The 27,544-nt window shown below is 45.4% G+C and overlaps 1 protein-coding gene across 1 annotated transcript in view; it reads left to right on the forward strand.

The window, feature by feature from the left end:
• Nucleotides 1-27,544, forward strand: part of Dre4 (SPT16 homolog, facilitates chromatin remodeling subunit dre4) — a 62,226-nt gene that overhangs the window by 21,583 nt on the left and 13,099 nt on the right. Inside the window, exons 10-23 of the mRNA XM_077679356.1 lie at nucleotides 1,069-1,181; nucleotides 3,080-3,145; nucleotides 3,851-3,988; nucleotides 4,356-4,471; nucleotides 5,553-5,635; nucleotides 11,391-11,461; nucleotides 12,188-12,315; nucleotides 14,786-14,921; nucleotides 16,478-16,604; nucleotides 18,859-18,977; nucleotides 22,288-22,413; nucleotides 22,864-23,052; nucleotides 23,239-23,408; nucleotides 26,563-26,849. Of these exons, the coding sequence (XP_077535482.1) occupies nucleotides 1,069-1,181; nucleotides 3,080-3,145; nucleotides 3,851-3,988; nucleotides 4,356-4,471; nucleotides 5,553-5,635; nucleotides 11,391-11,461; nucleotides 12,188-12,315; nucleotides 14,786-14,921; nucleotides 16,478-16,604; nucleotides 18,859-18,977; nucleotides 22,288-22,413; nucleotides 22,864-23,052; nucleotides 23,239-23,408; nucleotides 26,563-26,849 (1,869 nt within the window). The remainder of the gene's footprint in view (nucleotides 1-1,068; nucleotides 1,182-3,079; nucleotides 3,146-3,850; nucleotides 3,989-4,355; nucleotides 4,472-5,552; nucleotides 5,636-11,390; nucleotides 11,462-12,187; nucleotides 12,316-14,785; nucleotides 14,922-16,477; nucleotides 16,605-18,858; nucleotides 18,978-22,287; nucleotides 22,414-22,863; nucleotides 23,053-23,238; nucleotides 23,409-26,562; nucleotides 26,850-27,544) is intronic.

Genomic DNA, 27,544 nt, shown 5'->3' on the forward strand with positions numbered 1-27,544 from the left:
GCCCTCGCATACACGCTCGCAGCAAGCCGGTTCAGCACATCGCATGGAATCGCAAAGGGGTCACGACTCACGTGATGCGCCGGCTGACCAAAATGGCGGGTGTAAGGAAACAAGGGTCCCCACAGGGTGCAGGTAAATGCCACCCTAATAGACGGTTTCACGCGACAGGTGTGCTAAGAACTTATTTAAATTACTATATTTAGCGTGTTCTCGCATCATTTGCCAATCCCTAACTAAAATCCCAAGTTTCTAAAATAAAAACGCCTATGTCATGCTCCCCTGTGGCGTCTGCACTAGCGTGCCAGCCGGGAAGGTCCACAGCTGGGAAGGTCCACACAGCCCAGCAATACGAGAGGGGAAAAGGCGGGAGAGTGGCCAAGGCTGGAGGCTAGTGATACAGGGGCGACAAGCGGGCTAGGAAAGTGGGAGTTAGGTCATAGCCATGGGGTATTGCGCATGTGTTTTCACGTTCCTCGGCGTGATGGGAGCATCAAATTTCGGTCGTCGGGCTACCTGAATTTTGACTTCTCGCGGTTGGTGCTCTGCTGCCGCGTAGGGCCGTTGAAGGCTCCAGCCCGCCAGTACCCACCTGCTCGAGTCTGTGCAGCAAGTGGTCGGGCCTGCCGTGGGCTGCTTTCCTTTGTACATCAAGCAGTGTCAAACAAGGATTAAGGAATAAAGGTTGGGACGAAGTGGCGCAAAAGGTGGGGAAAACGCCGGTTTATTTTCACCAGCGTCGGTCGTATGAATAAAGCGGACCGTGTGCTCCGGAGCGTTGTGTCATCAGGGTTTAAAAAAAAAATGCCTTTTTTCTGTGGGGAGTTTGCCGGGACTGCGGTGATCAGTCGTAGAGAGCACGTCATCGTAAAACCGGGGGATGTATCATCGGGGTTCCACTGTAGTAGAATAGTGTGCTGACCAGGGCTGCTGTTTCTGTGTGCCGTGTGCTGTTGATGGGTTTATGCAGTCTTCGAATCTTCTGCTTTAGCTCTTCAATTTATTTAACATTCCATTCTTTGAATTCAGTTACACAATCAAGTTACGTCGGTGCACATGATTGTGTTCCAGGCATGATCTTCAACATCAACATCGGTTTTTCGGGCCTGCAGTGCAAAGGAAGTGGAGATGAGAGTCCCAAGACGTACGCACTCTTTATTGGAGACACTGTCTTAGTAAACGAGGTGAGGCGTGTTTCCTCCTCCCCCTCTTTTAGAAAGAACCAGCGTTCATAAGTGCGGTTTAAAGTGAAGTGTTCGAGAGTGCTGTGTGTGTATGGCATTGACTGAACTCTTTTATAGCCTTCACAGTTTGGGAAAATAAGCGGCGGTTGCGATTAAAAAGTTATGGTGTGGGGAGGACACGTGGGGAGCTGTCTCCCATACCTTTTTTAAGGTATGGGAGACAAACCGCAGCGATGGCTGAGAGGTACAGCACTCGCCTCGTATGCGGGAGGTATTGGGTTCGAATCCTGGTAAAGCCGGGCACCCACCGGTTTCTTAAATGGGTACAGGCGTCCCCGGTCAAGTTCGGACCCTTGAAAGGGGAATTCACGTCTGGAAAGCTGCCTTTACTCTTGGGAGGGGCCCCTGACCCTTGTCCATCTGGCGGGGCCCTGGTCACTATGCCGTGTTGCGTGCGTCATTGCCGGGGGTGAAAGAGTCTGGCAGCATGTCCTGTGACAGGCGGTTGCGAGTTGAGCGTCCACCGTGGCTGTGGAAGGGACCATGTGCATTCGTGTGCCTTGGTGGCGCCGGGCACCTATCGGTAAAATAGGTACAAGTGACTCCCCGGCCTGGTGCTCGGCTCTTGTGTGGGACTGCAATGCTTGGGAAGTTCATTCGGCTTGCACGGGAAATCGCCCCTATGGAAAGGTGCGGCTGCAAAAACCCAGGGACTTTTTTTAAGTTTGAAAGAACTTGCTTCTGGTATCCCACTCAGCTCCATCCTGGCCATGAAAGACATATTTTTAACAGAGAAAACGCAAGAAATAATGATAAGATAATGGTAAATAATGACAAAAAATAATAATGTTTGGTCATCGCTGTGAGGCTGTGTCGTATGGGTTTTCGCATTCGTCGGCTCGATGGGGGCTTCAGATTCGCGGTCTGCGGGCCAGCTGGACTTTGACTTCTCGCGGTTGGTGCGTTGGTGTTCTGCTGCCGCGTGGGGCCGTTGAAGGTTAGCTTCTGCCTGCCAGAGCCCGCCTGCTTGCTTGCGTCTATTTAGCAAGTGGGCTGGCCCGCCTGTGCAGCTTTGGGCATCAAGCAGTGTTAAAGGGGGGCTAAGAAAAAAGAAAGGCGTGGATGAAGCGGTGTAAAAGATGGGAAAAGCACCGGTTTATCCCTGCCAGGGTCCGTCGTGGGAAGTGGACGGCATGCACCCAAGTGTTGTGTAATCGGGGTTTTTAAGGCATTGTTTCTATGGGGAGTTTGCTGGGACCGTAGTGATCCGTCATAAGAAGTGGGTTGTTGTAAGACCGGGGCACGTATCATCAGGGTTCCATTGTATAACCATTGCGACCTGTAAACATGACATCTTGCAGTAGGACTGGAATTTCAGTGTGAACTCTGTAGCCATCCGAAATGGCGGAGCCCTAATTGCCACAAGATGTGTAGAAGGACAGTGCAACAAAGGATCCGTTGTGGCTCACGGTAGCCCTAATCATGGTTGTGTAGTCAAACCTTTTCAATTCGGACAGTGCATTGCTGCCAGCTGTGTATTCTTAGTGCCAGGCCCCTTTGGTGCTGTTGCCTGTTTGTGTAGGTTTTATTTGAGGTGTTTGCTATACTGACGACTGAAGTTGATTAAGCAATGCCCTGTGGTAAATAAGCTATATGTAGCCTACCAGCTAGCATCTAACAAGGCTGCCACCACACCTTTGCATGAGTACTTAGGTTGCATGCTCATGGACCATCCACAGGCTATCAGGCTCAAAACTACCAACGTGAATGTTACTTGTTTTACTTACTGCTAGCACCTGTTTGGACTAGCGTTGAGCCTATAGTGGTTCCCTTCTGCCCTGGCTCTACCTTGTCCTTGCTGTGCTGAATACAAATGTACTTGTTCTTCACTTTTGTAGGGTCAGCCAGCAACCATCTTGACCAACAGCAAGAAGAAGCTCAAGAACATTGCCATTTTCATCAAGGTAAGGCTTTCAAAAATAGTGAAAGGGCATTCTCTTTTGTTACGGTGAAAAAATGGCTGATTTTGGGGGCTTCCAGAAAATGTTTTTTTTCTTGAGCAACTGGACACATTTAGCATTGTTATACAAGAAATTGTTGCTTATAGTTTGCCCTTTCAAATGCATGGAGTTTTGTGAGAGGTACAGTTATTCAGTTTAGTTGCACAAATGCACAAGAAGTATAAACACAACAGAAACAGGCAATTGTACCGAGCCCGAAAATTATTTTAGGAAATCTGAAATTTACATGTTGTTCTTATGTTCCTTAGCTATCCATCAATATATACATCAATCCTATACACCATGTTCTGGATTTTTAAAGGCCCGTCAATCCTGGCGCCCTTGACGGCTGTGCCACTCAGTTACAGTGTACTAGAAGAGAGAGGTGTGTCGTTTGGGACTGATTAGGGGTATCCCTTTTGCGATGAAACTTTCTGCTGAGGGACTCTTGTTGTAAGCAGCACTCCTAGTGGCCGCTGCTTACGAGCTGGTTTCAGAAGTTTTGTTTGTTAAATTAATCCTTATTTATTTCTATAAATAGTCTTGCCATAAATAATATTGTCATAAGGTCATACAGGTCGAGCTGATGGGCGATCAGACAACGAAGCCCAGTTTATTGTCCAAGACCCTGAAACGAGCATCCCATTGGCTGGCTTTTGTTTATACCAGGATGACGACGACGAAGAGGAGGAGGAGGAAGAGGAGGAGGAAAACGAGAAGGAGAAGAAGGGGGGCAAGAAGACACGGGAGGAGCCCATTTTGGGGCGTGGTGGCCGGAGGACGGCAATCTTGGACTCCAAGCTGAGGGTAAGTGGGCCTTGTTTGACAAAGTGCAGTGCAAGGGGGAAGTTCCTGCTCCTCGAAGTGGGGCATTTGATGGAGCTGTGGAAGTTCGTGTTGGCAATTCTACGTTCTACCCTTTTCTCTGCTGTTGACAGCCGTCGGTGGAGGCAGTGGGTGCAGTATAATAGTATGAAGTGTTTGGTGTGTGCTCGAACAACTGTTCTGTTTTGGCTTTGATGGAGCTTTAGAAGTTCGTGTTGGCAATTCTGCTTTCTACCCTTTTCTGCTGTTGTCAGCCGTCGATGGGGGCAGTGGGTATCAGTATAATAGTGTAAAGTGTACGGTGTGTGCTCGAACGACTGTTCTGTTTTGGCTCGTTCTTTCCCTGCAGACAGAGCAGTCGGCAGAGGAGAAGCGTCAGCAGAACCAGAAGCTGCTTGCAGAACGCCTCAATCAGGCTGCAAAGGACAGGTTGGCATCGCAGCGAGGGGTCCAGAAGGATGAGAAGTAAGTTTTCTCATGTCTGTAGCCTCGGAAGCGTTCCAAACTACAGAAGTGCCTGCGTCCTGCACCCTTGTTTGCTTTTAGAAGTCGGCATATTTAGACATGAAAGTGGCCAGCTTTACTACTGAACTTCCGTTTCATATAGGAATACAGCAGTAATGCCTGGGGTATTAACAGTCACACCTCTAACTTCATCTGAAGTGTTCCAGTTGTTATGGTCGATGACAGACAGACACTGTTCGGCTCTCGCGAAACATGCAGATTTTAGAAATAAAAGAAAATGAGTAACAAAAATGTAATTATTAATGCTATGTTTTGTTTACTGTGATTCCACTACAGCTGTTCCTGAGAAGCCATTCCATTGTGCAAGTAGTTTTACCGCAGTGCTTTAGAGGTTATGAAAATCAATGTTTTGTTTGGGTTTCTAATATCCGTTTTCTTTAATATCTCCATTATTTCTTTGAATCTTGTGATAAAATTGGTATTGTTATCAGGACAAAGCAGCCTCTTTAATGAATTAATTAATCTGCTATGTTGTCTTTGTGGCACCTTTAATGGTTAGAGTAAAAGTGTAAAATGCAGCATTTAAAGGCAGATATGTGAGATGAGCCATGCTGCTCATCTGAATGAAGCCTCACCAGTGTGTGCTCATATTGTGGCGCATCTTAATCTGGACAAAGACATGCTAGCCGGGAAGGGAGAAACCTTGCTACTGTTTCTACCTCCTGCGTTCGGTTGGTCCAAGCTGCTGTCAGCCTTTCCAATGCCTTCTAGATTAGTGGTAGAGGTGTCGCTACAGTAAGGGGAAACGTTGCAATCATTTTGCAAGGAATCCAGAGTGAGGAGGTGATGCGGTGGCTTGCACAAAATACTTAGTTTGCCACGTCTGTGTTTCGGTTTTTCTAGCTCCATGGTAAAAACCTTGATATCAAGTGCTTTGTAACAATGGGCTTCTTTTTTCCCCACCCAGTTAGCAATTGCTGATTACATTTGACGGTTCTAAGATGGTTATCATTACCAAGAAGTTTTCGGTAGATGCTGTTGCTGCCTTTTGCGAGTGCTCATCCTTTTTCTTTTGTCCCAGGATCCGCAAGTCAAATGTTTCGTACAAATCTGTGAACCAGCTGCCAAAGGAGCCAGAGGTCAAGGACCTGAAAATATTTGTTGGTAAGGAGTTCCTTCTGGCTTTCAGCTGTGCATGCTTCGGAAGTTTGGGAACGCATTTGGGGGCTTGAAAAAGCAGGTTGCACTTGCCAAATGCCAAGACAACATGCAGGAAGCAGTTTCCTTAGACCAAGGCAGAAAAGAAAAACAAAAAAATATGGGTTAGCAGGATGAAGCTTTCTTGCATTTATCCGTCAAAGTGCTCAAGCCTAAATTCACACACACACACAAAAAAAAATCCGTCCCAAGAACGCAGAAATCCACTTTAGCCATGCCGGATTGCATGTTCCCATGCATTACACACAATGTTGGATTCTATTTTTTTGTAGAATTACATGCAGTCTCTGCTGCACAATCCAATTGAGAGCGATCCTTACAAGAAGCAAAAAAACCTCAAATTTTTTTTCTAGCAGTTACCACAATCATACTTTTCAGTTCATTGTAGAACAGATGTCATGGCTGCACTGGGGTGCAAAATGCAAAATTGCACATTGCTGGGCATGTTCACGGTGGGAAGGCATATATTCAGACTTTTCAATTGTAGCGATTCATTTTGCATAAAAATAAGTGCTAAAAATTAAGTTGGCTGGTTTCTGTAACTTTTTGTATTTATGAAACAAAGAAAACAGAACTTGGACACATTATTGGATTGTGTTGTGAATTAGTTTTTTTGCACTTTCACTTTCTATACTGAAGTCCAATGAATAAAAATTTTCCTCAGCGTCAGTGCTGCTAATACCATCGAAAAAGTTCATCTGTAGGCTCGTCCGGATCGCTAGAAATGAGGCATTTCACCGTCGTGCACAGTGTCAACGCCATCACCGTATCTTTAAAGAGCCCATCATATGACTCCGGCAGCTCTTAAGGGGAGACGCAGGTCTTGGAATCCCGAAATTTGACCAAAAAATTGATTTTTGAAAACTGCCATTTTCGGAAAGTAGAGCTATTTTTCTTCCTGTCAGCCAAATATCCAGACAGACCCAGGAGTACGTATTTGGGCCACAATATCAATTTATAGCACTGATGTGCGCTAAAATTGGCCAGTATTTGATGCGAAAATAGCATTTTTTCGATGGCTCGCCGCTCAGATTCTACATGCGCTGTGGCGTCCATCTTGGTCTCATTCGGAAGTGTGTCTTTTCGTTTTCAAATCCCCGCCAGAACCGCTTCGTTTCATCCATTGGTTGAGAGTTTAACTGGGGTAGAAAAAAAGACTGAGCGCGCCGCCCAATTGGCTACTTACTGCACATGACCGCAGGGCGCAGTCTGATTGGCTGGGCATTGTGAGTCGTCTGCTCGGCACTCTCATCACAGTGCAATGGCTCATGTGCTCGTCTATGCGACAACCAGCAAAAGCCCCGCATGGCATAAAAATGAAGTAAACATGTCTATCGGTAACCGAAAGGATGAACGAACAGTATTAGAAAGCACCTGTATTACGCTTTTCTACGTGTATGGGCTGCAATTTGCCGTGAGAATGGCGCCGAGGCGGAGGTAGGCTTAGCGCACCCGCGAGCTGCCGAGACGATAGCGTTAGCGAAATGATTACGCCTGAGGGTGCGCTAATGTGCACCTATCTTTCAGGGGTGACAGCTGCGCATATTGCGCAGATTTGATACGAATTTATTTTCCTGCGCCAGGCTGCTCCAAAAGCTTGAAAATTGCAAAAATTGCGCCAAACTGCTCCAAAACAGTCTGAGAGGGCTCTCTTTTAACGCTCACGTCAGTTTCAGTGGGGAAAAATGCTTACTGACGGCATAATTTTCAAGCACCCCCAAGGTGATGCTGTTTGTAAAGCTTTAATTGATTGATCATTCAATAAAAAAACCTGCAAAAAATTGTCCCCGACAGTTTTTTCGAAAGTCACCATGTCAGGTTGCACATGTTATGTTCTGTGCGTTTTTAAAGTTTACCCATCAAAAACCATTGCAAAATCCTAAATAAAAAATACTTATGTGTACTGAGGCTACAAACTACTTCTGCAAGTCGATGAAAAACGGCAATTTTTGGAGCACCGTATCTCCGGAACGACATTACTAGGCGCCGCCATCTTGGTGTGGTGGAGATGTGAAAACGTGGCCGCCAGGTGAAGCAGTTGCTCGTGGTTCAGGCAGAGTGCTCTTCACCGATTTCTACCTTGGTTTTAGTTATGGGGGTGGCTGAGTTTACATTTAGTCGTTTGATCTGTTGCGTGTACGTTCCGGGACTGGAAAGACGGGAGTTCATCAAAAACAACATGGCGCCCGTGAATTCGCCGTGTTTCGGCCTTGAATGTGAGTCCGGTGCGTGCTTGAAGTGAAATTTCGGACTCATTGCGGTGTTATAAAACGCACAGTTATTGCTGCATTTGATAGGGAGCTTGCGAGCGGCGGGAATGGGATGATTGACGCTGCAGAAGTAACGGTACAGGCCACATCGCCGCAAAATGTCCAAGCAGTGTCCAATAGCGGGACGGGCTATTATTTCATGGTAGTAATAATGGCTCATTTATCTGAAGTGAGATTTAATGCCAAGAGGGAGGTGGCTAAACATATTATTGTTACTCAAATTACAGTCGTAGTGAACGTGCACCTTGGGGATTGAAATGGGAGGGCTGGTGGGGTGCGACGACTGTCACCTCGCTTTGCGCAACAAAAATAACGATTTCGGCATTCACATAATAAATATTCCTTACGATTGCTTAGTTTTTATATTCGATATTTTCAGCATAATTGCACGCTATTTCTGCATAGAGCCTAAGAATTTAAAAGTGGTTTGTAAAAAGGCAGTGCAGTTTGTACCGGTGATACTCTGGTATAAAACACTTTATTGAAAGGCTGTTTCCGTGTATTATGAGCAATATGAAAGGGAACACAGGAACCCGTAAAAAACACCCTCAGACCCAGCTATCAGTGATACGCAGCGGCCGCCGTCGGAAACAAAGTGGAAAGGGGGACGCTGTTCTAACAGCTGTTACCCATCCCGCCGTGCGTCTTATCGGCAGTCTGACGATACCATATTATCGGCAAAATGACGTAAGCTGCTGCTTTTTAGAAATGCCAGCGTAGTGGGAGTGCCAACAGTTGTTGGAAGAGCGCCTTCCTTTCCCCCTTTGGTTTTCACAGCGCCATCCGCGTATCACTCCGAGTCTGTTTCGAGGCTGTTTGCCACGCGTTCCTGTGTTCCCTTTCATATTGCTCATAATAGTACGTTCAAAACAGATTAAAAAGTGCACTTTTTCCCCGTGAGTTGCCACAAGTTTGATTTTTTTTAGGCTCCTAAGGTGACAATGAATGTCATTCTCCTCCAAATCAAGGTTCTTCTGCTCCAAAATCGAGATTTCGCTGCTCCAAAAACTGCTTCCAAATCTGATTCAGCTGTCTCACCCCTGATCTTTAGATCAGCAGCAAATAGAAAGAAAGGAAATGATAAAGTGTAGGATGCCGCTTGCCGGCGGCGCAAGGAAAGTGTGTTTACAGTCAAACCCCGCTACAACGAACGCCGCTTCAACGAAATTTCCGCTTTAACGAAATATTTCCAATTCCCCGTCAGCCAGCCGTAGAAGTCCATGCAACAAAGTCCTCGCCACAACGAACCATTTGTCAGGCTTGCTTTCGCTTCAACGAAATTCTTGATGATTTGGGCTGGGTTTGAACAATTATTTTACAATAAAATAAGCATAGCACCAGCTATCCATAACTTTTTATACATTCAGGACGCTTAGTTTCACCGAAAACATGCGCGGTGCGGCCACATCGCCACCCAAAACAAACAAAAAAAAACTTATAGGCGGACGCCATTGTTTGATGGTGATAACGGTGTGGCTGGCCATCTTTACATGAGGCGCAGGCCCGGTTCGCCAAGCCGGAGCTACAGCCAATCCGTATCCAGTCGAAATCGCACGGATGTGCTCCGCTGCTGGCGCGGCGCCGTCATGTATGCGTTATGAGCAGCTGTCCTTGCCATTTTCTTTCTACCATTCTTCATAGCCAAGAGCAAAAATCATGTTTGCGTGTTTGGTCTTGAAGCCAAGCCATCCTATCTTAGTCGCGAGCGCGCGGTCATGTTAAATGCAAGCGCGCGCGTCTAACCTGCCAATGTCAGTAGCTGCCGTGCCCTGTCAGAGGATAACGGCACTGCTCCTGCTACAAGTGAGAGGGGGGGCTTCCGACGGTCTAGCAGCTATCTGCAAGTAATCAGCTCGGTGGACACGCCTTGTTGTACAGCAATACGTTTTGCGCCTGCATTTCTTCACCCCACTCCGCAATGCGTTCTTTGCGTACAGTGAAAGAACAGATAACCATTGGTACGTTTGTTATCCGAATAAACATGACGTTGTTGCGCGTCACTCCTTTTTCTAAACATTGTATTATGCTGCCAATGATGTGGAAGCATACGGGGCTATTTTTCTGGCCTTTCCGTGGTGTGTTGCGGCAGATTTCGCCTCAACGAATTTTCGCTTCAACGAAATTTTCCGCACGCCCCGTCAATTTCGTTGTAGCGGGATTCGACTGTATTCTGTTATCAACGATGCCGCGGTGGGTCGGCCTGCTTCCCGGGGCGCGCTTCCTCGTCGGCTGGTTACCGTATCGATGAGCAATTTGAGAATGATAAAGGCTCGCACTGTGCACAATGAGCAGGGGTGAAGTGATATACGAATAGATTGAATCGAAAACGTGGTTATCCCCCCTAGCCAAGTGCATGCACCTCATAGAACAGTGGAGTGCATTCCGCTACCGGCTTGGCTCCCTCGTTGCAACTCATTTCGCGCGATGCAAATCGCCCTGGAGCCGATTTTATTGCAACAAATGAAGAAGCAGTAGCATAACCAAATAAATGTTTACAACTGTAGTGCACGATCGGCACCTCAGCCCTGGTCGCCAAAGAGTGACGGCGCGCTGCCAACAGCATAAAAATTGAAGCAACGTTGTCTTTGCTTTTGTTCAGTTTTTATGGCAGGGGCCATCTGTAGACAGCGGATTTCATAATTTTCCCATCAACTGATTTTAGCAAACCTGGTATACTCGTGTTGAGCGAAAAGCGAGCTACATTCTAAAACCTTTCTTTTTTTCACGTGCTCAATAGATAAATCTAACTTGTAGTTAAACTTCAACTGCGATTTTCTCAGCTTCCCTTTGTTTGCATATGTGCCTAGCCTTACAGACGTTTTCAGGTAGTTTTTTTTTTTTTTTTTTTTTTTTTCAAAGGACTTCTACAAACAGTATACTGTTGAATTCGGGAAAAAATGAGCGGCATGTTGATGCTATTTTAATTGTCTTATTGTGCCCCAAATAAATGTTATGAGTAATATGAGCTCATTAAGTTTTCTGGAAACTGTGCTTGGCATAATTAGACTAATTTTATCCAATCAACTAGCTTTACAGGAATATAAATAGCATCAGCATGCACGGCAGGTCTTAAGCTACACATCCATGCCACATATTTTGAAAAAAATTGAACAAGAAGTTCCTTAAAGGCCCATAAGAAATTACTTAATTAGGATCCAGTATTTTCTTTATAACTAAAAAAATAATTGTGCCACTTCAAAACTAATTACATATTTGAAATGACAAAGACAAAACACATATGCACAGTGATTTTCATTATCACAGACCAATTAATAAGAAAGTTCGTGTGTTACACAGTTTGCACTACTCAGCACTCGCACATTTTTTTCTGTCATCAGCCCCACTTTGTGTGCAGCTTTACTGCATGAAACGCCACCAGTGTGGGGTAGTGTTGTGTTGCTTGGTGCCGAGGGCCCTTTTTTCTTTTGCAGACAAAAAATATGAAACAGTCATCCTGCCCATCTTCGGCATTCCCGTACCCTACCACATCTCCACCATCAAGGTTAGTCATTTTGTCGCAGCAATCTCGGATGATAGGATTCAAGATTGGAAGGTGAAACAGAATATCAGACAATAAGGTTACGGCGGCTCCAAATTTCGTGTTGATTCAAACAAAAAATATCCCCGTGAAAGGGCTTTGTGCATTGTGGGCTAAGTTTGGAACGTTACTGGATTATCCGAAGTGGTGGTGCGGGAGGGAGGGGTGTGTGTTATAGGTCTCTGGAAACAGCTCCAACCTGTGTTCAAAAAAAAAAAAAAAAAAAAAAAAAAAACATCAGGGCATTGTGTTGCATAAGCAAGGATCTGTTTTGAGAGCTTTGTTAGAGTTCGCATTGACGCTCGTGTTGAGAAGAAAAGGCTTGCGCCACATACCGTGCAATGAAGCGAGTCAGAGGTGGCCGAAATACGACTGTTTGCATGATTTCTTGAATCACCAGAAGTTATTTGGGCTTTGTTTTATTCGTTTTTCATTTGTACATTTTTGTTTTTTCTGTGTGAAAGTGGGATATTCGTTGGTGCTGTAGCAAGTGACAACAGAAAAAAGTGAAATATTTTGAAGCATGCTTTTTTTGACACATGCTTTCCCCAAAGCTATTTACGCACCTTTCAAAGAGGCCCCCCATGTTTCGGTGTCTTCGCTTAGCCTGTACTCTGCCATGCCCATCTCAGATTGCCAAGTACAAGGGGTTGGTGGCTGCTTAGTGTCTTGTCTTGCTTTCATTTTCAGAACATATCACAATCTGTGGAAGGAGACTACACCTACCTTCGTATCAACTTCTTCCATCCTGGCTCAGCCTTGGGTCGAAATGAGGGCAACATCTTTCCCAACCCAGAAGCAACGTTTCTGAAAGAAATGTAAGCCGATTCTGGTTTTCCTCTGTTCTTTCAGCAGTAGGCTTCCCATGGACTAGATTCTGTATCTAGTCGTTTCCTCACTTCAAAATACTTGCGGAAGCCAGCGCGCTTTTTGTCTGATATCCCCCTGGCCACGTGTTGCAGATGAAATGAAACCACCTCCCAAGTCTGTCCTCCGAATGGGTCTTTTCACTTCCTTTAAAGGGACACTGAAGTGATTTGTAAACATTGCGGGATTACTAGCGCAAATTGTAGTCCGGAGTCCATAGGCCATGTTTCTACCACTCTGAGTGCGTTTACACGAATTTATTTAGTAGAAAAATCAATTCAAAAAGGCTGTCCTCCTCTCTGCACACTGGCCCATTTTCTGTGGTGTTTTTGTGTGACGTCAGGAGGAGATGGCTTGGCTTGACTGCGCTACTGCACAGCTCGCCGACCTTCTGACAGAGTCAGTTGGCCCAGCGTTTCGTCCGCCGGCCGCCGCCGGGTCGTCGCAATTCGGTCGCTCAGTTGAAACTAAGCCACGACACGTTTGTGAATGGAACAATGTGCCTTTCTTTACTTTGTTAGTTTGTACATTGTATCAAGCTCCAAGTGCAGGTCGCTCCCCACAAGCGCACATGCAACGCTTCGCTGACTGGTACGCTAGTAGGAAAATCTAAGGCCACCTGAAGGCGGGAGAAGTCAGCGAAGCCAATATAGGTACTAAGGAAATAAAATCAACTGAAAATTTTACCGTACAGCGCAAAACTAATGAGCAGGAAGCACTTTTTTGCCGCTGGGTGAACAAGCTCAGCGGTCAGCAGCACGACTACACATCTGTGAAAGCTTTTCTGTCTAAGAAATGCTATTGCTAGACGTGAGATATTGTGGAAATTTGGCGGGCGCTTACTGCATGAGTGCTATACAATAGATAGCCACCTAAGCTGCTTTAAATGCTGTAACTAAATAAAAGTGTAAACTGGTTATACATTATATACCCCATATTTCCAACGCCGGCAGCTCTGCCCTGTGGCCGAGTTGTCTGGAGCGCTATGTATCTAATTTTGCAAGTCGCAAGTTCGAATCCCTGAGGGTACTTTTTTTTTGTAAGTTGATTTTTTAGTTTGCGGCTGATGTTTTCTTTGCTGAGTTCACCATTTTTGGGCCGTAACGTTCACTGCTCCACGAACGAGTTCGCAGAACGCGCGCAGACTGACACTGACGCGCTAGCAAGTTCTCGTTGGCGTGCTGTTGCCATAGGCACCGACTCAGAATCAGTAGACCAGGCCAGAATCAGTGGACCCTTGGCCTGGTGCGAACACGCTTTTTACGATACAGGCATGAGTGAGGCAAGCTCCAAATATGGGGGAAAAAGCGCATGGCATGTGAGCGTCTACGGTGACGCGGAGGGCGTTCATCCACTGCGTACGTCTCAGCTAGTGATTGCTACGATTCCAAGCCATCCTGGGAGGCCTATCTTACGCATTTTGCAGCCGACGTGGCAGAAGCGCGGTATGACGATTATTGAGATATCGAGAATGCCCATCCAATGATAACGTCGAATGTCAAGCATGTTGTTTGACAGAACCGAAACCGAAACTTGTTTGAATGCTAACCTTGGACATCGTCCAATCACGGTGCCCCTCCTCCCCACGTCACAGCCTTTAGTTGGTGCGGCCGCCGCAGACCGCGCATGGTAGTTTTTCTTCTTTCCCGCTTTATAAAATATTTAACGACTTATCAACCGCGTAAACGATGAAAAGTGTGTGAATAATTTGAGCCAGTCTATGCAGTGCACGCAAAAACGGGAGCTTGACAACTCCACTTCAGTGTCCCTTTAACTCTATTGCATTCGCCATCATCGAACTGCAACGTTGGGGATGCACTAGAAATGACAAAAAGCTGTTACACGAGGCTCTAGGTGACAGTGCTTGCTGTGTGCCCAGCTACCTTCTAGGTGGTCAGCAGTGCCCTTAGTAGTCAGCAGGCATCGCTGTTTCATTAAGCTCCAAGGCTCTTCTAATGTTAGCATAAGTGCACACCTACATTTTTCTGCTCCTCTACAGTGGTTTGCACTGGGCAATCAGTTGCTCAAAGTGGTGTATTGACCGAATGCTCATACGAAATATTCGTGGACACGTGCGGATTGCGGCAGCTGAAACGGACGCCCTTAGCAGGGGCAGGGACGAGTGGGCACCACCACAGTGGCGTCAGCAGCTGTTTTACAGGAAATAGAAGTGACAGTATTGCAACAATAACTTTGTACATCCGTAGCGTCCTGAATGCACACACAATTTTTGGGATTGTATATAAACACGAAAATATAAGCGCCGTGGTCCTGTGTCGTTTCTTGTCCTGTCTTTTTAGCACTGTTTTTTCACTCGTAATCACGAAAATCAAATTTTCCCACGTTGCCACATATTCTGCTTACTGGCTATTTAACAGATAGTTTGCTGATGCAACGTGTGAATGCTGTTTTGCTTTGCAGAACTTACCGTAGCACTAATGTGAAGGAGCCTGGAGAGATCTCTGCTCCATCGTCCAACCTGAACACAGCGTTCCGGCTCATCAAGGAAGTCCAGAAGAAGTTCAAGACACGGGAGGCTGAAGAGCGGGAGAAAGAGGTACTGGATGCATGTGCACTTCGACTGGCATGCCCGAGCCAGTAGGGAGGCCTAGGTTTAAATTTGTTCTAGAGGTTAGTGTGACTTGCCGCCGTGGCGTAGTGACTAGGGCATGCTGCAAAGCCCAAGGACACAGGTTCAATCCTGGCCACTTTTTTTCTGGTGGAGGCAAAAAACAAACGCCTGTGTGTCGAGATTTTGGCACACGGTAATGGTCCCCAGGAGGTCCAAATTAATCCGGAGCCCTCCACTGCAAAACGCCGGATCGCCTAAGAGTAATTTGGGGCATTAAACCCCCATAATTTGAATCTTTCCTAAACTAATAGTTAGTGGTGTAAAAAAATTGGACTATTGCAAACGTGACTTTTAATGCAGTCAGTTTGTGCAGTGAGAATGAATACTACTGAATATACAGTTTAACCTGGATATAGCAATTTAATTTAAATGAATTCATTATTGCGAATATGTGCATGTTTGTAAGGACATTTAAGGGAATTTGCTCCAAGCAATTGCTTCTAACAAAAAAGAAAACTGGCATAACTGTTTTTTTTTATAAGTAGGTTAAGTCATTCCATTTTTTTTTTTAATTTATGTACAGTTTGGCTTTTTATTTTAAGATGACGTTTTCAGTCTGCTTGGGTGGAAAGTTCAGTTGAAACATGGTTTTGCAAATTTCTTGATTTCAGTAACAGTTCTTGACTGGACACATTAGAGCTAAGAGCTGTGAAGACTTTGTCGGACACCATTCGGCACTTTTTAGTGTGCACCACTTAAGCGCTTACTCCTGTGGTTTCACGATGCCGTCGTCCCTCGTAACCTAGCAAAGGGGACACTGAAGACAAACGAGGTGGAACGGGCAGGAAAGCAGATGAGGGAAGTATGGTGAAAGTGTCAGGGGAGGACAGGATACTAAGACGGCGTGAGGCATTCCTTCCGGCGGCGGCACGCTACGAGAATGGCTGAGAGAACGAAGAGGCCACCGAAGGTACAGTGAGCAGGAAAGCAGAGGATGAAAGTGTGGCACAAAGCACGAGGAGACATGGTTTCACGCGCCTTGTGCGTTCGCTGATACGGCAATCACTTCCGTGAGATGCAGCGGGCATGCGCCGTTACCTGGAAGACTGCAGTTTGCCCTGCGCACAAATTTCACATCAGAGTATCATAATCATCTGCCAAATTTTTTGGTTGTCTATTTCACTCCTGTGTGGGAAAAGTTGGTGGGAGCTATTTGAGAAATCTTTGTTAGGGTGGAATTTGTCTTCTAAATGCCTTTGATCGCTGAAAGAGACCTAATGTATTTGCTTTGTTTGTTGTGTTGTAGAAAAATGCTTTCTGTTAGCGGCTTTCGTTTTGCAGGGTTCGCCATTATCATCACCTGTGGCTACATGAGTGCGATTTTTGACCCCATAAACATGTGTGTGCTGTTGCCACGATTTCGGGATCTGACACAGGTGACACAACTAGCAAATGCTTATGCCAGCTCCAATGAAGCAAACTTGTCTAGAGCATGCACAAAATTTTCTTCTGTCTGATGTGCCGCCTGTTTGTTGATGCAGGGTATAGTGAAGCAAGACACCCTTGTTCTGAGCTCCAACAAAGGCAACCCAAAGTTGAAGGACCTGTATATTCGACCCAACATCTACTCCAAGCGTATTTCCGGCATCTTGGAGGCACACACCAATGGTACGGTATTTAACACATACAGTTAAACCTCGATGTAACGAAGTCGGTAAAATTCGTAATTACTTCGTTACATTGAAATTTCGCTACATTGAAATTCGCGGTTATAATGAAGTGTTCATCCCGTGAAGCGTTTCCTGAAAAAGAAAACGTGGCGCGCATACACGGCCGGCGCACTGTTTCTGTTTCTATCGGTGCTTAATCGTCTACGCGAGCATCAGCGTGATCCGCATGGAGCGTTTTCTTCCCGCAAAAACGCGCCCCGCAAGCCACAGGCGCGCTGACGCAGCTGCGGAGACCACCCGCGCGATGCGGGTAGCTCCAGCGACCGATTCTAACCGCTCGCTGAAACGCAACTCGAGGGGCAAACGAGAGGGGTATGCGAGAAAAAAAGCGGATAACGTGGGCGAAATTTTCACTGTAAAACGTCATACGCGCCGCTTACGAGAGCGCCCATCAAATATCCTTCGCGGCGGCCTTATCGTCTAGCCAGCCAGCATCCCCGAGCGCTTCGAAGCTCCCGCCGTAGGGTGCGCGCCTTCCATTGGCGAAACCGTGGGGAAACTGGTCAGGCTCCTCCAACCGCTGCGCGCAGCGCGAGTCACTTCCCGCCGCCGGCACGCAATCGCGGACGCCGGTGTGAAAAAAAACGCGCGTGCAAGGCTCATAAAGATTCACAAATGCTTGCTGGGACGACGAAACCCAACAAGCATGACCGAACTCGAACGAAGTGCAAAGCGGCGGCTTGCGGCGGCGGCGGCAACGCCAGTGGCGATTAGGCTTACCACCGCGGAGGATATTTGATGGGCGCTTTCGTAAGCGGCGCGTGTCACGTTTTACAATGAAAATTTCGCCCACGTTATCCGCTTTTTTTCTCGCACGCCCCTCTCATATGCCCCTCGAGTTGCGTTTCAGCGAGAGGTTAGAAGCGGTCGCTGGAGCTACCCGCATCGCGCGGGTGGTCTCCGCGGCTGCGTCAGCGCGCCTGTGGCTTGCGGGGCGCGTTTTGCGTTTTTGCAGGGAGAAAACGCTGCGTGCGGTTCACGCTGATGCCGATTAAGCAGTAGACGATTAAGCTCCGACAGAAACAGTGCGCCAGCCGTGTATGCACGCCACGCAGTTTGTAGGCAAGGGACTTAATCAAAGACTCCGTGGCTGGCTGCATCCGCGGCATTGGGCGACCCGTGTCGCCGTTCGCGTTTTATTGGGACCCCATTTCGGCGCTTGCGTCTCCCAAAATCTACTTCTACAACTTAAATATCGTGCCTCGTTCTCCATGAAACTTCGTTACATTGAAATTCCGGCAAACGGGACTTCGTTACACAGAGGGTGAAAATACATGGTGTGCATACGGTTGAAGTTACAAAAAATTCAGTGGTTCGTTACATCGAGGGTTTCGTTACATTGAAGTTCGTTACATCGAGGTTTAACTGTATTTGGTATCTTCACCTTGACCGTTGCCTCAGCTATGCGAATGCATCATCGCGCAATTCCACATTTTCTGGAAGAAGTTTTTGGACGTAAGGATGCATTGGGTTCATCCATCTCGTGGGGAAAAATTTGCCATTGGTACATTGAAACTTTGTTAGTGCCTGCTTTTTGTTTCCCCAATTGTTATACTGCTTAGGAGTAGATGCTAAAATGCGTTAGCTGGACCCGATTGAACTGGTGAGGTTGTAGTGCTGGCAATACGATTGCTCACATGCAGTGCAGTATTAGCAACAGCTGCCTGTACCCTTGTGCAGATGGAGCTGCAGTCGTAGTCAGCTCATGTCGGGCTAGAGCACCGTGTTGTGGTGTTCTCGAGCTAACAGAGAGTGAGAGAGAGAAAAACTTTTATTGGGCATTTCTGTGCGTGGAGTTGGCTTCTCAGTCCGGAAGTCCAAGCGTCGCCTTTGCACGTTCTGCCCTCTTCGTCAGCTTGACCTGGTCGGCGAGGTGTGTGCTTGGTATTTTTCCACCATGAGGGTTAATTTTGCTGCATAAAGGGACCGTGCTTTCTTGAATTACTGTGCATATGAAATGTAATATGTCCTTCTTGCATTTGTGAAATGAATTTTATGCCCATGTGATGACTTTAGGGATGAACTTTTTCAGCTTTTGTGATGTGCTGTAGTACATGTGCAAACTTGGCATTAGTTTGTGAAACTATCAAGGCATGTGTACTTTATGTGCTGGTGTTGTGTAATGGGTGAGAACGCATTGTGCTAAATCTGGGGGCAAGCACATTCTCAGGTGTGCGCTTTTTTCACTGCAGGTTTCCGCTTCACGTCGGTGCGAGGTGACAAGGTGGATATCTTGTACAACAACACCAAGCATGCCTTTTTCCAGCCTTGTGATGGGGAAATGATCATCCTCCTCCACTTCACTCTCCGGGTAAGTCACCTGTGCCTTTATATTCAGTTCTGATAATCCTTTATCCTCTTGCTCTCTCAACGAAGAAGTTGCGCCTCTTATCCTTAGCTTGCAGCATTCCTTGCGGGTTTAATTTACTGTGACATAGAACATGGCTAGTGGTCACATTTAGTTCACATAGCTCGCTGATCACAAGAGCGTGCAGTGCAGCTTAGTACGACCCATGTGTGCACAATATTGTGGTGTACCCTGCAAGGTCTAAATTAATCTGTCGCCCTTCACTGCGTCTCTCTAAATTTAATTTTTACCTCCTATTGGACCAGAACATCTGGTTCTCTGCTCGCGCATGGCAAGCAAGATTTTATACATCTTGAAAAAATAGCTATACATGGACGGAGACCTGGCACATAGGCTTACCCTTATTTCAATTTAATCTTGAGTGGCACGACTCAACCTACCAGTGTGAACTGTGGTTGGCTAGTATGTTGAGCTTTCACGATCATGTATCGCATAGGGCTGCTGTAATTTTGAAGGGGGGGGGGGTGTTTTCTCCTCTTAATGAAGGCAAGATTTTTTTTTTTTTTGCTACAACCAGGGGTGAGACAGCTGCGCATATTGCGCAGTTTTGATACAAATTTGTTTTCCTGCGCCAGGTTACTCCAAAAGCTCGAAAATTGCAAGAATTGCACCAAACTGCTCCAAAACAGTCTGAGAGCCAAGGATCTTAACGCTCCCATCAGTTTCAGTGGGGAAAAAAGCTTACTGATGGCATAATTTTCAAGCAGCCCCAAGGTGATGCTGTCTGTAAAGGTTTGATTGATCGTTCAATTAAAAGGCCGCATAAAATTGTCCCCGAGATAGCTTTTTCGAAAGTCACAATGTTGGGTTGCACATGCTATTTTCTGTGAGTTTTTAAAGTTTTCCCATTGAAAACTATTGCGAGGCAAAAAATAACTTGTGCAAGTTGATGAAAAAAGGCAATTTTTGGGCTGCCGTATTTCCGGAGCGATATTTCTGGGCGCCGCCATCTTGCATGGTGTGGTGAAGATTGGAAAACATGGCCGCCGGGCGAAGCAATTGCTTGTGGTTCAGTTAGAGTGCTCTTCGCCGATTTCTACTGTGCTTTTGGATATGGGGGTGGCTGGGTTTACATTTAGTCGTTTGATTTGCTGCGGGAAGTTGCACGGCTCGGAAAGACGGGAGTTCATCGAAAACAACCTGGTGCCCGCGAATTCGCCCTGTTTCGGCTTGGGTGTAAGGCGCGGTGCGTGCTTGAAGTAAAATTTCAGACTCATTGTGGTGTTGTAAAACGCCGAGTTATTGGTGCCTCTGACAGCGAGCTTGCGAGCGCCCGGGATGAGACGATGGACACTGCAGAGGTGGCAGCACAGGCTACATTACCGCGAAATGTTCAAGCAGTTTCCGATAGCGGGACGGGCTATAGCGCGCTAGTAATAATGGTTCATCTATTTGAAGTGAAATTTATTGCCAGAAGGGAGGTGGCCAAACATACCAACGTTACTCAAATTACGATCGTAGTGAGTGTGCACCTTGGGGATTGAAATGGGAGGGCTGGTGGGGTGAGACGACTGTACTTCGCTTGGCGCAACTTTTGCTGTGACTCTACAGTTGTGGGTAAAGCCGAGTCTGGTTTACAAAAATAGTAATTTCGGCATTGACATGATAATAAAAATGCCTTACGATTGCTTAGTTTTTCAATCGATATTGTCAACGGCACTCCACGCTATCCATTCTGAGCCTAAGAATTTAAAAATGGTTTGTGATACTCTGTGATACTCTGGTAGAAAAAACTTTATTGAAAAACAGTTTCAGTGTTATGTATGTTCAAAATTGATTAAAAAGTGCACTTTTCCACCCCGAGGTGCAAACATTTGATTTTTTTTAGGTCCTAAGGTGACATACAGTATAACCTCGTTACAACGGACCATGATAGTGACCGCGATTTCAGTATGCTGTAAAAGAAGTATGCACAATCCAAATACTGTTACTACATACTTTGATAGAATAATGGACGAAGTCTGTTATAAAAAGTTCAGACCTTTCAACTGATAAAAAATACAGTATAAGTATGCTGGTCATTTCTCAAGATTCAGTTACGACAAACCTTCAGGATGACGTGGGTTTTCTGGTGGTTTTATTTTACTGTGATGCTATGAAGCACATCACAAAATCACGTGTATGAGTCTTCTTGCATTTGCTGCACTCCTGTTGTCTGGCACCCTCTCCATATTTTCATTCACTCATGCTATTATTACAGCTCTTTCACTTCATCAACCTACGCTGACGTTTCCATTGTCTCCTCATGAATATAAGCAAAGTGCAAATAAAAGTCTTGTTGCTAAGCTTGGAAATTTAGCCGTCTTTATTGAATGATGGTTTAAATTTTTTGTTTCACCTATGGTAACTTTCGTATATGAATGTCTGATTTGTTGCACTAACATGTTAAATTTTAAATCTTATCACTTGGCATCACACTTACATATACGGCAAGTGCATGACTGCATGCACTTTTAACATCCTCAGTTTTGGAAAGCAAAACATTTCACCTATGCTAATTTACAATTATATCAGTTGTTTTAAAAGTTTTTTTTTCTTTGGTCACCATTGCAAATCAGAAACACACACACTGCTAATGTATGAAATGAAAGTTTGCCTGCATTTAAACCTTTGAACCTTGAAACCTTTAAAACCAGTCTGTTATATCCGAATGTATGTTGTAACAGAATCTGCAGTAAAAGAAGTTTAATCAATGACACAGATAGGAATACGAACCAAACATTGCAAATCAGCATGTTGTATCGAAATATCTGTTGTAAGCAGATCTGTTGTAACGAGGTTACACTGTAATAAATGTTGTTCTTCTGCTCCAAATCAAGGTTGTTCTGCTCCAAAATTGACATTTCGCTGCTCCAAAAACTGCTGCAAAATCTGATTCAGCTGTCTCACCCCTGTACGATGTATATTTTTATTTCAAGCCTGTGACAGAGCCTTTGAATTTAAAGAACAGGGAGAGAAATCATCGTGCATGGTGGCAGTTGGTTACCTGTCCTATAATTTGTTTTGCCTTCAATGTTTGCCCTCTTGTTGTCTCACAATGGGAATGGTGGCAGGCTTTGTACGGAATATGTGAGTCAATTCTTTCCTCCACCACCCTTTCTTTGTGTGTTAAGAAGTTATTAGAGTGCCTGTACTCTAATAACTTGGAAAAAGAGGGGTGTCCAATAAAAAAAAATGCCTTCAGTACATTGTCTACATTGTCTGTTGGCTGTGCCAGTTGACTGAAGGAACCTATGCTTTGGTGTCTCCACAGAATGCCATAATGTTTGGCAAGAAGAAGCACAATGATGTGCAGTTCTACACTGAGGTGGGAGAGATCACCACAGACTTGGGCAAGCACCAGCACATGCACGACAGGGATGACCTTGCAGCAGAGCAGGTGAGCCCAGCACTGGAGTCTGCTACGTTCACCCCCAAATGTGTCGAGCTCGAAGGGGATTGAGTATTATTAGTCCGATAGTTACAGAAATCCTAGGCACGTGTGGACAGTCTCTTTTGACTTCAGAACAAATACTAAGCGAATAACTTCCACAGTTGCGAAAAACATTAATCAACAGCAGCTACGAATGCTGTGGCGAGAACTCAACTGGCTGTTTTTTTTTATTATATAACACATACAAAAGCTGATGCAGAAAAAATAAAGGAAAGTGTAATGCATTAAGAAAATGCTGTACATGGCTAGGGTTTTGAGGCTCCCTTTTACATCTCTCAATGGCTCCTGTGCACAGAAATAGGAAAGACAACGTGAAAATGCCTCGGAGCACCCTGCTAAAGACCCCCGGTCCGGCCAGTCTGCACTTGAGCTGTGATGTTCCTTTACCTTGCACAGGCGGAGCGCGAGCTGCGCCAGAAGCTGAAGACTGCCTTCAAGACCTTCTGCGAGAAGGTGGAGGCCGTCACCAAGGGGGAGATCGAGTTTGACACCCCTTTCCGGGACCTGGGCTACCCTGGTGTGCCCTATCGCAGCACGGTGCTCCTCCAGCCCACCTCGGGCTGCCTTGTCAACCTCACTGACTGGGTGAGTGGGTGGACGTCAGTTGGGCTTGTCGTCCCGTTTTCTTTTTCTGGTGCATGTAACATTTTTGTCATCAAAATTACAGGCACTGCTTGGTGGTATGTGAAGATTTTGTGAAATGCAATATGTCAACTGTGAGTGCATGTACTAACGACAGTTGTGTGGCCCTCCCTTTTTTTGCCCACCCAGCCCCCGTTCATTGTCACCCTGGAGGAAGTAGAGCTGGTTCACTTTGAGCGTGTCCAGTTCCACCTCAAGAACTTCGACATGGTGTTCGTGTTCAAGGACTACCACAGAAAGTGTGCCATGGTCAACGCCGTTCCCATGAACATGCTTGATCACGTCAAGGAGTGGCTCAAGTCAGTATCTTTTTGCAGCAGCATCGGGTCCAGCTAGAGCATTATTTAGGCTAGTTTTATTTTTATTCTTGGCAAAGCTACCCAGTACGTCCTGGTTCTGCAAAGGTGCTCCAGGCGCATGGGCCTATTGCTTGTAGACTTGGAGGATGCGCCACAGCTACCACAGACGTCTGCTTGCCTTTGCAACTTGGTGGCTGGTCTTGATAAAGCCCTGCAATCTCTCTCCTCCTTTTCTGCATTTCCCTCTTCCCTTCCGCTTGACTGTAATTGTCCTGCAGGCGTTATCAAGTGCGGAACTCCCTGATGGCTTACCACCCCAGTTACTTAGTCGCTTCAGTGGCTTCCCGTTGTCGTCTGGTCACCTCCTAAACATACCTGCATAATGAATGCACTCATAAATACATGCACCCCCTACATTAGCCATAAGAATTTCAAATTTATTTTAACCCTCGGTAGCACTTCTTATTTTGAATTGTAAAAATGCATTCAAAGGTAGCGTTTATGGAATGCCACTACATTGTTGTTTGCTGGCACAGCGCACCCTTGACTAACAAACTTATTCGTGAGCGTCAAACATATACAGTGTAGACCGCTTATAACTTATGTCGTGGGAGCCACAAAATCCTCACTAGAAGCGGTACCGCACTATAAACAAAACATGCGCGAATCCAACCACATCGCAAGCTACCATACTATCATTGTTTGTTTATCATCACTGAAACGCATGCTGCTTAAAAGCACAGGTATGGTTGTTATTTCGGCATTTTTTTTTTTTTTTTTTTTTTTCTTCCACATCAGACACTGCTGCAGGGTCTTACAAACTTCGAGCACAGCGATTTGTTTCTTAGTGCCTAGAACGGATGCCGCGGAGAGGGAATGAGTGTGGCTTATTTCGGTGAGACAACGTAATAGCAAGCCTTTTTTTCCCCATCCATTCCTTGTGTTCTCGATGCCGAAGACTCGGTTGCTTATCAGCGCATGTACAGGTAGTGGACACCTCCGGCATTGTGGCTCGGATCGCTATCTCTGTATGTTAGAAAAGGAAAATGGTGGTTGCTTATCTTCACGAGGTTGTAATCACAACAACTTACCGTGCCCAGTGGGGGGAAAGGGAGGTGGGCTCACCATCTTCAGAGCTGTGCTGAGAGCAAGGGCAGTTGTGGTTACCACGCAAGTGCAAATAGAACAGACGAGCTTAAGGGGAGACACTGCTCTTAAAAAAACTTTTTTAATTTTTAAGTAAACTCGGTGAAACTTGTCAGTCTTGCTGCTTTTCCTCCACTAATTTCAAATATGGCATTATTTTTTTTGTTGGTCAATTAGGTCCCGAGATAATTAGAGGTAATTACCCATTTTTGGAGGAACAATAGACAAAACTGTGTTGGTAAGAAAACTGTAATCTTTACATTTTCTAATACTATGAACACTGGTGAGTGCAATAAGACGATTAGTTTTTTGATGCGTCGCTTGGAACTAATTTTACAGCTCGTTAAACCTTGGTGGCAACACTGGCAAGGAGCCATTTTGAGTGCCAACTTCAAACACTGAAGTTTAATGAGTGGTAAAATCAGTTCCAAGCATTGAATAAAAAAACTGATTGTCTTATTGCACTCACCAGGGTTCATAGTGTTGGAAAATTTAAAGATTACAGTTTTCTGACCAACACAGTTTTGTCTATTGTTCCTCCAAAAATGGTTAATTACCACTAATTATCTCAGGACCAAATTGACCAACTAAAAAAATAATGCCATATTTGAAATCAGTGGGGGGAAAGCAGCAAGACTGACAAGTTTCACAGAGTTTACTTAAAAATTAAAAGAAATAGTTTTAAGAGGGGTGTCCCCCCTTAAGGATGCCTTTTTCTTTATTTTCTGTGTCCTAAGGGGGCAGACTGGTCTTAGAGCTATTTTTTTTTTATTTACCAACCAATTTTAATGACACTGCACTGCATTATAGAGTTTTTTGTGCGGATTTCAAAGCTGCTAGTAGTAGATGTTTTGTAAGTTGATTATATTTTGAGTTATTTAATGATTAATTGTCATTATTTTGGGTCACAGTTACAAAAAACTATGCCATACAGAATGGCAGTTACCACGTGGCTAGACAGACAAATGACTAAAGAATACAACATAGGAAGAACTTTTTTGATTCAGCTATTTTTGGTCATTTTACAACACAGTGAACTTCGCTTCTCCCATTCTGCCAGAAATGGCTCGCAGGTGGTGTCATTTGAACACAACAATAATTTTCCAAAGCCTCCATTTGAAAAATTTGTTTCCACAATTGTATTCTCCACACATTTCGGTATCAGAAACAAAAAGAATTACAGTTGTACCTGCTTTGGGTGCTGAGATATGTGAGAATGAAATGCTAGCTTTGCATTGCAAGAAAAGTGCCGTTTCACCATCGAATTCTGCGCTAACTGAGCTGTAGAGTGCACTTTAAAATGCTATTATAATATAATAACAACAAAATATGGTGCCTTTTGATGAGGAAATTCACAGACTGATAGAAAAATGGCTGTGGAGGCCAAAAATGCCATTTTTCAGAAAACACTTTTTTTTTTACCGTTTTTCGGCCCCAAAGACCCAACTGCCCCCTTAAGAGCAGGGAAGGGAGTGCAGGCTGCATGGGAGGGCTGAATCCATCTTTCTTTTTTGCGACCTTAAAACTATGTCTCAGCTGCACCAGTCGATCAGTGGACCTGCCAAAAATCTGAAGTTAAACACTATTGTGCTTTGGGCAACCGCATTATAAGCGGTACACTTATGCATTGAGTTCTATGGGAGGCCTACTGGTGGCCAGGAAAATTCCGCGTTATATCCGGTCCCACACTGTAAATGGTTACGTATTGGTCTACACTATAACTACACTGTATTCAGGAAGCCTTCAGGTACACCTTGACAGTTGTGTTTCTGGTTTTTCAGTGGCTTCTAATGCACGGCAAAAGCTGGTTTTGGCATGCTTGGTTTTAAGGAGTGTCCTTGTAACCGAATTCAGGACCGAGCACTGACCGTGGACCTGCAGGCTTATTTCGTAGCGATGTGAAGTTTGCAGAATAAGTTAAAAATGGCAAGAAATGGGACGGTAGAAGTGCACGAAAAGGTCATGGACAGACTTGTCGCAATTGCTGGGTGCTGGTTGTTCCTTGCAGCTCGTGCGACATCCGTTACACCGAAGGCATCCAAAGCTTGAACTGGACCAAGATTATGAAGACCATTACGGATGACCCAGAGGGCTTCTTTGAGTCTGGCGGCTGGTCTTTCCTGGACCCAGAGTCGGACGGTGAAGAAGGCGACGGGGATGATGACTCCGAGGAGGATGACCAGTACAATCCGAGCGACGAGGAGAATTCGGGCGAGGAGGAGTCCGACTCAGAGGAAGAAGAGGACTCTGAAGACTTTTCAGGTTCCGAAGTCTCAGAAGATGAAGAATCTGCTGGTGAGCGTTGGCTTTCTTGAATGTTGTGATCAACCTTGGGTTTAACAACTACACTTTGCTCCATGGAGGGCAAGTTATCCTAGATTCAGTGATGTGGTGGTTGCGCCAAAGAACGTACCCTGCTGCGTTGTGCACCAAACATTGCTTTCTGTTGCAACGACGAAAGTTGGGCTAGTTGGTACATCGTGAAAGTTTTAAACCGCACTAGGGTTAAGGGACGAACAGAAAGGACACAAAAAAAATGCTGATGTTCTTTCTGTCCACCCCTCGTTTTGTGCACTTTTAAAGTTTGATGTTTCTTTCTGTGGTTCATAGGAAAAGTGACACACAAGTTCATGGTGCTTTGCAACTGAAAGCAATGCAATTAATTCATTTAGCAATTTAGGGCAACTGATACCAAGGAGTGGCAGTTACTTAGAGGCACATCGTGTCAACGGGGAACAGACAGTCTGCGCGGAGTGATTACTGTATTTACTCTATTCAAACACTCGCGTTTCAAATGGGCACATCGTCAAAGACTGGCCAGCCCGTAGCAAGGCAAGCACCAAAATTTAAAAAGTGCTTTAGAGGTCTTTTGTCTGTCACATCATTCTAGTTGATCACTGCTTTTGTTAGCAGCAGATATTATGAATGCATCTGTCTGTGTCACTGCCACAAATACAGCTGTTTAAATGGGGAAGGGGCTATGTGAAGTG

The sequence above is a fragment of the Haemaphysalis longicornis genome, unplaced genomic scaffold (genome assembly GCF_048455015.1).
Source record: "Haemaphysalis longicornis isolate Haplotype H1 unplaced genomic scaffold, Haemaphysalis longicornis Haplotype H1 scaffold_1, whole genome shotgun sequence".
NCBI classification, from domain to species: domain Eukaryota; kingdom Metazoa; phylum Arthropoda; class Arachnida; order Ixodida; family Ixodidae; genus Haemaphysalis; species Haemaphysalis longicornis.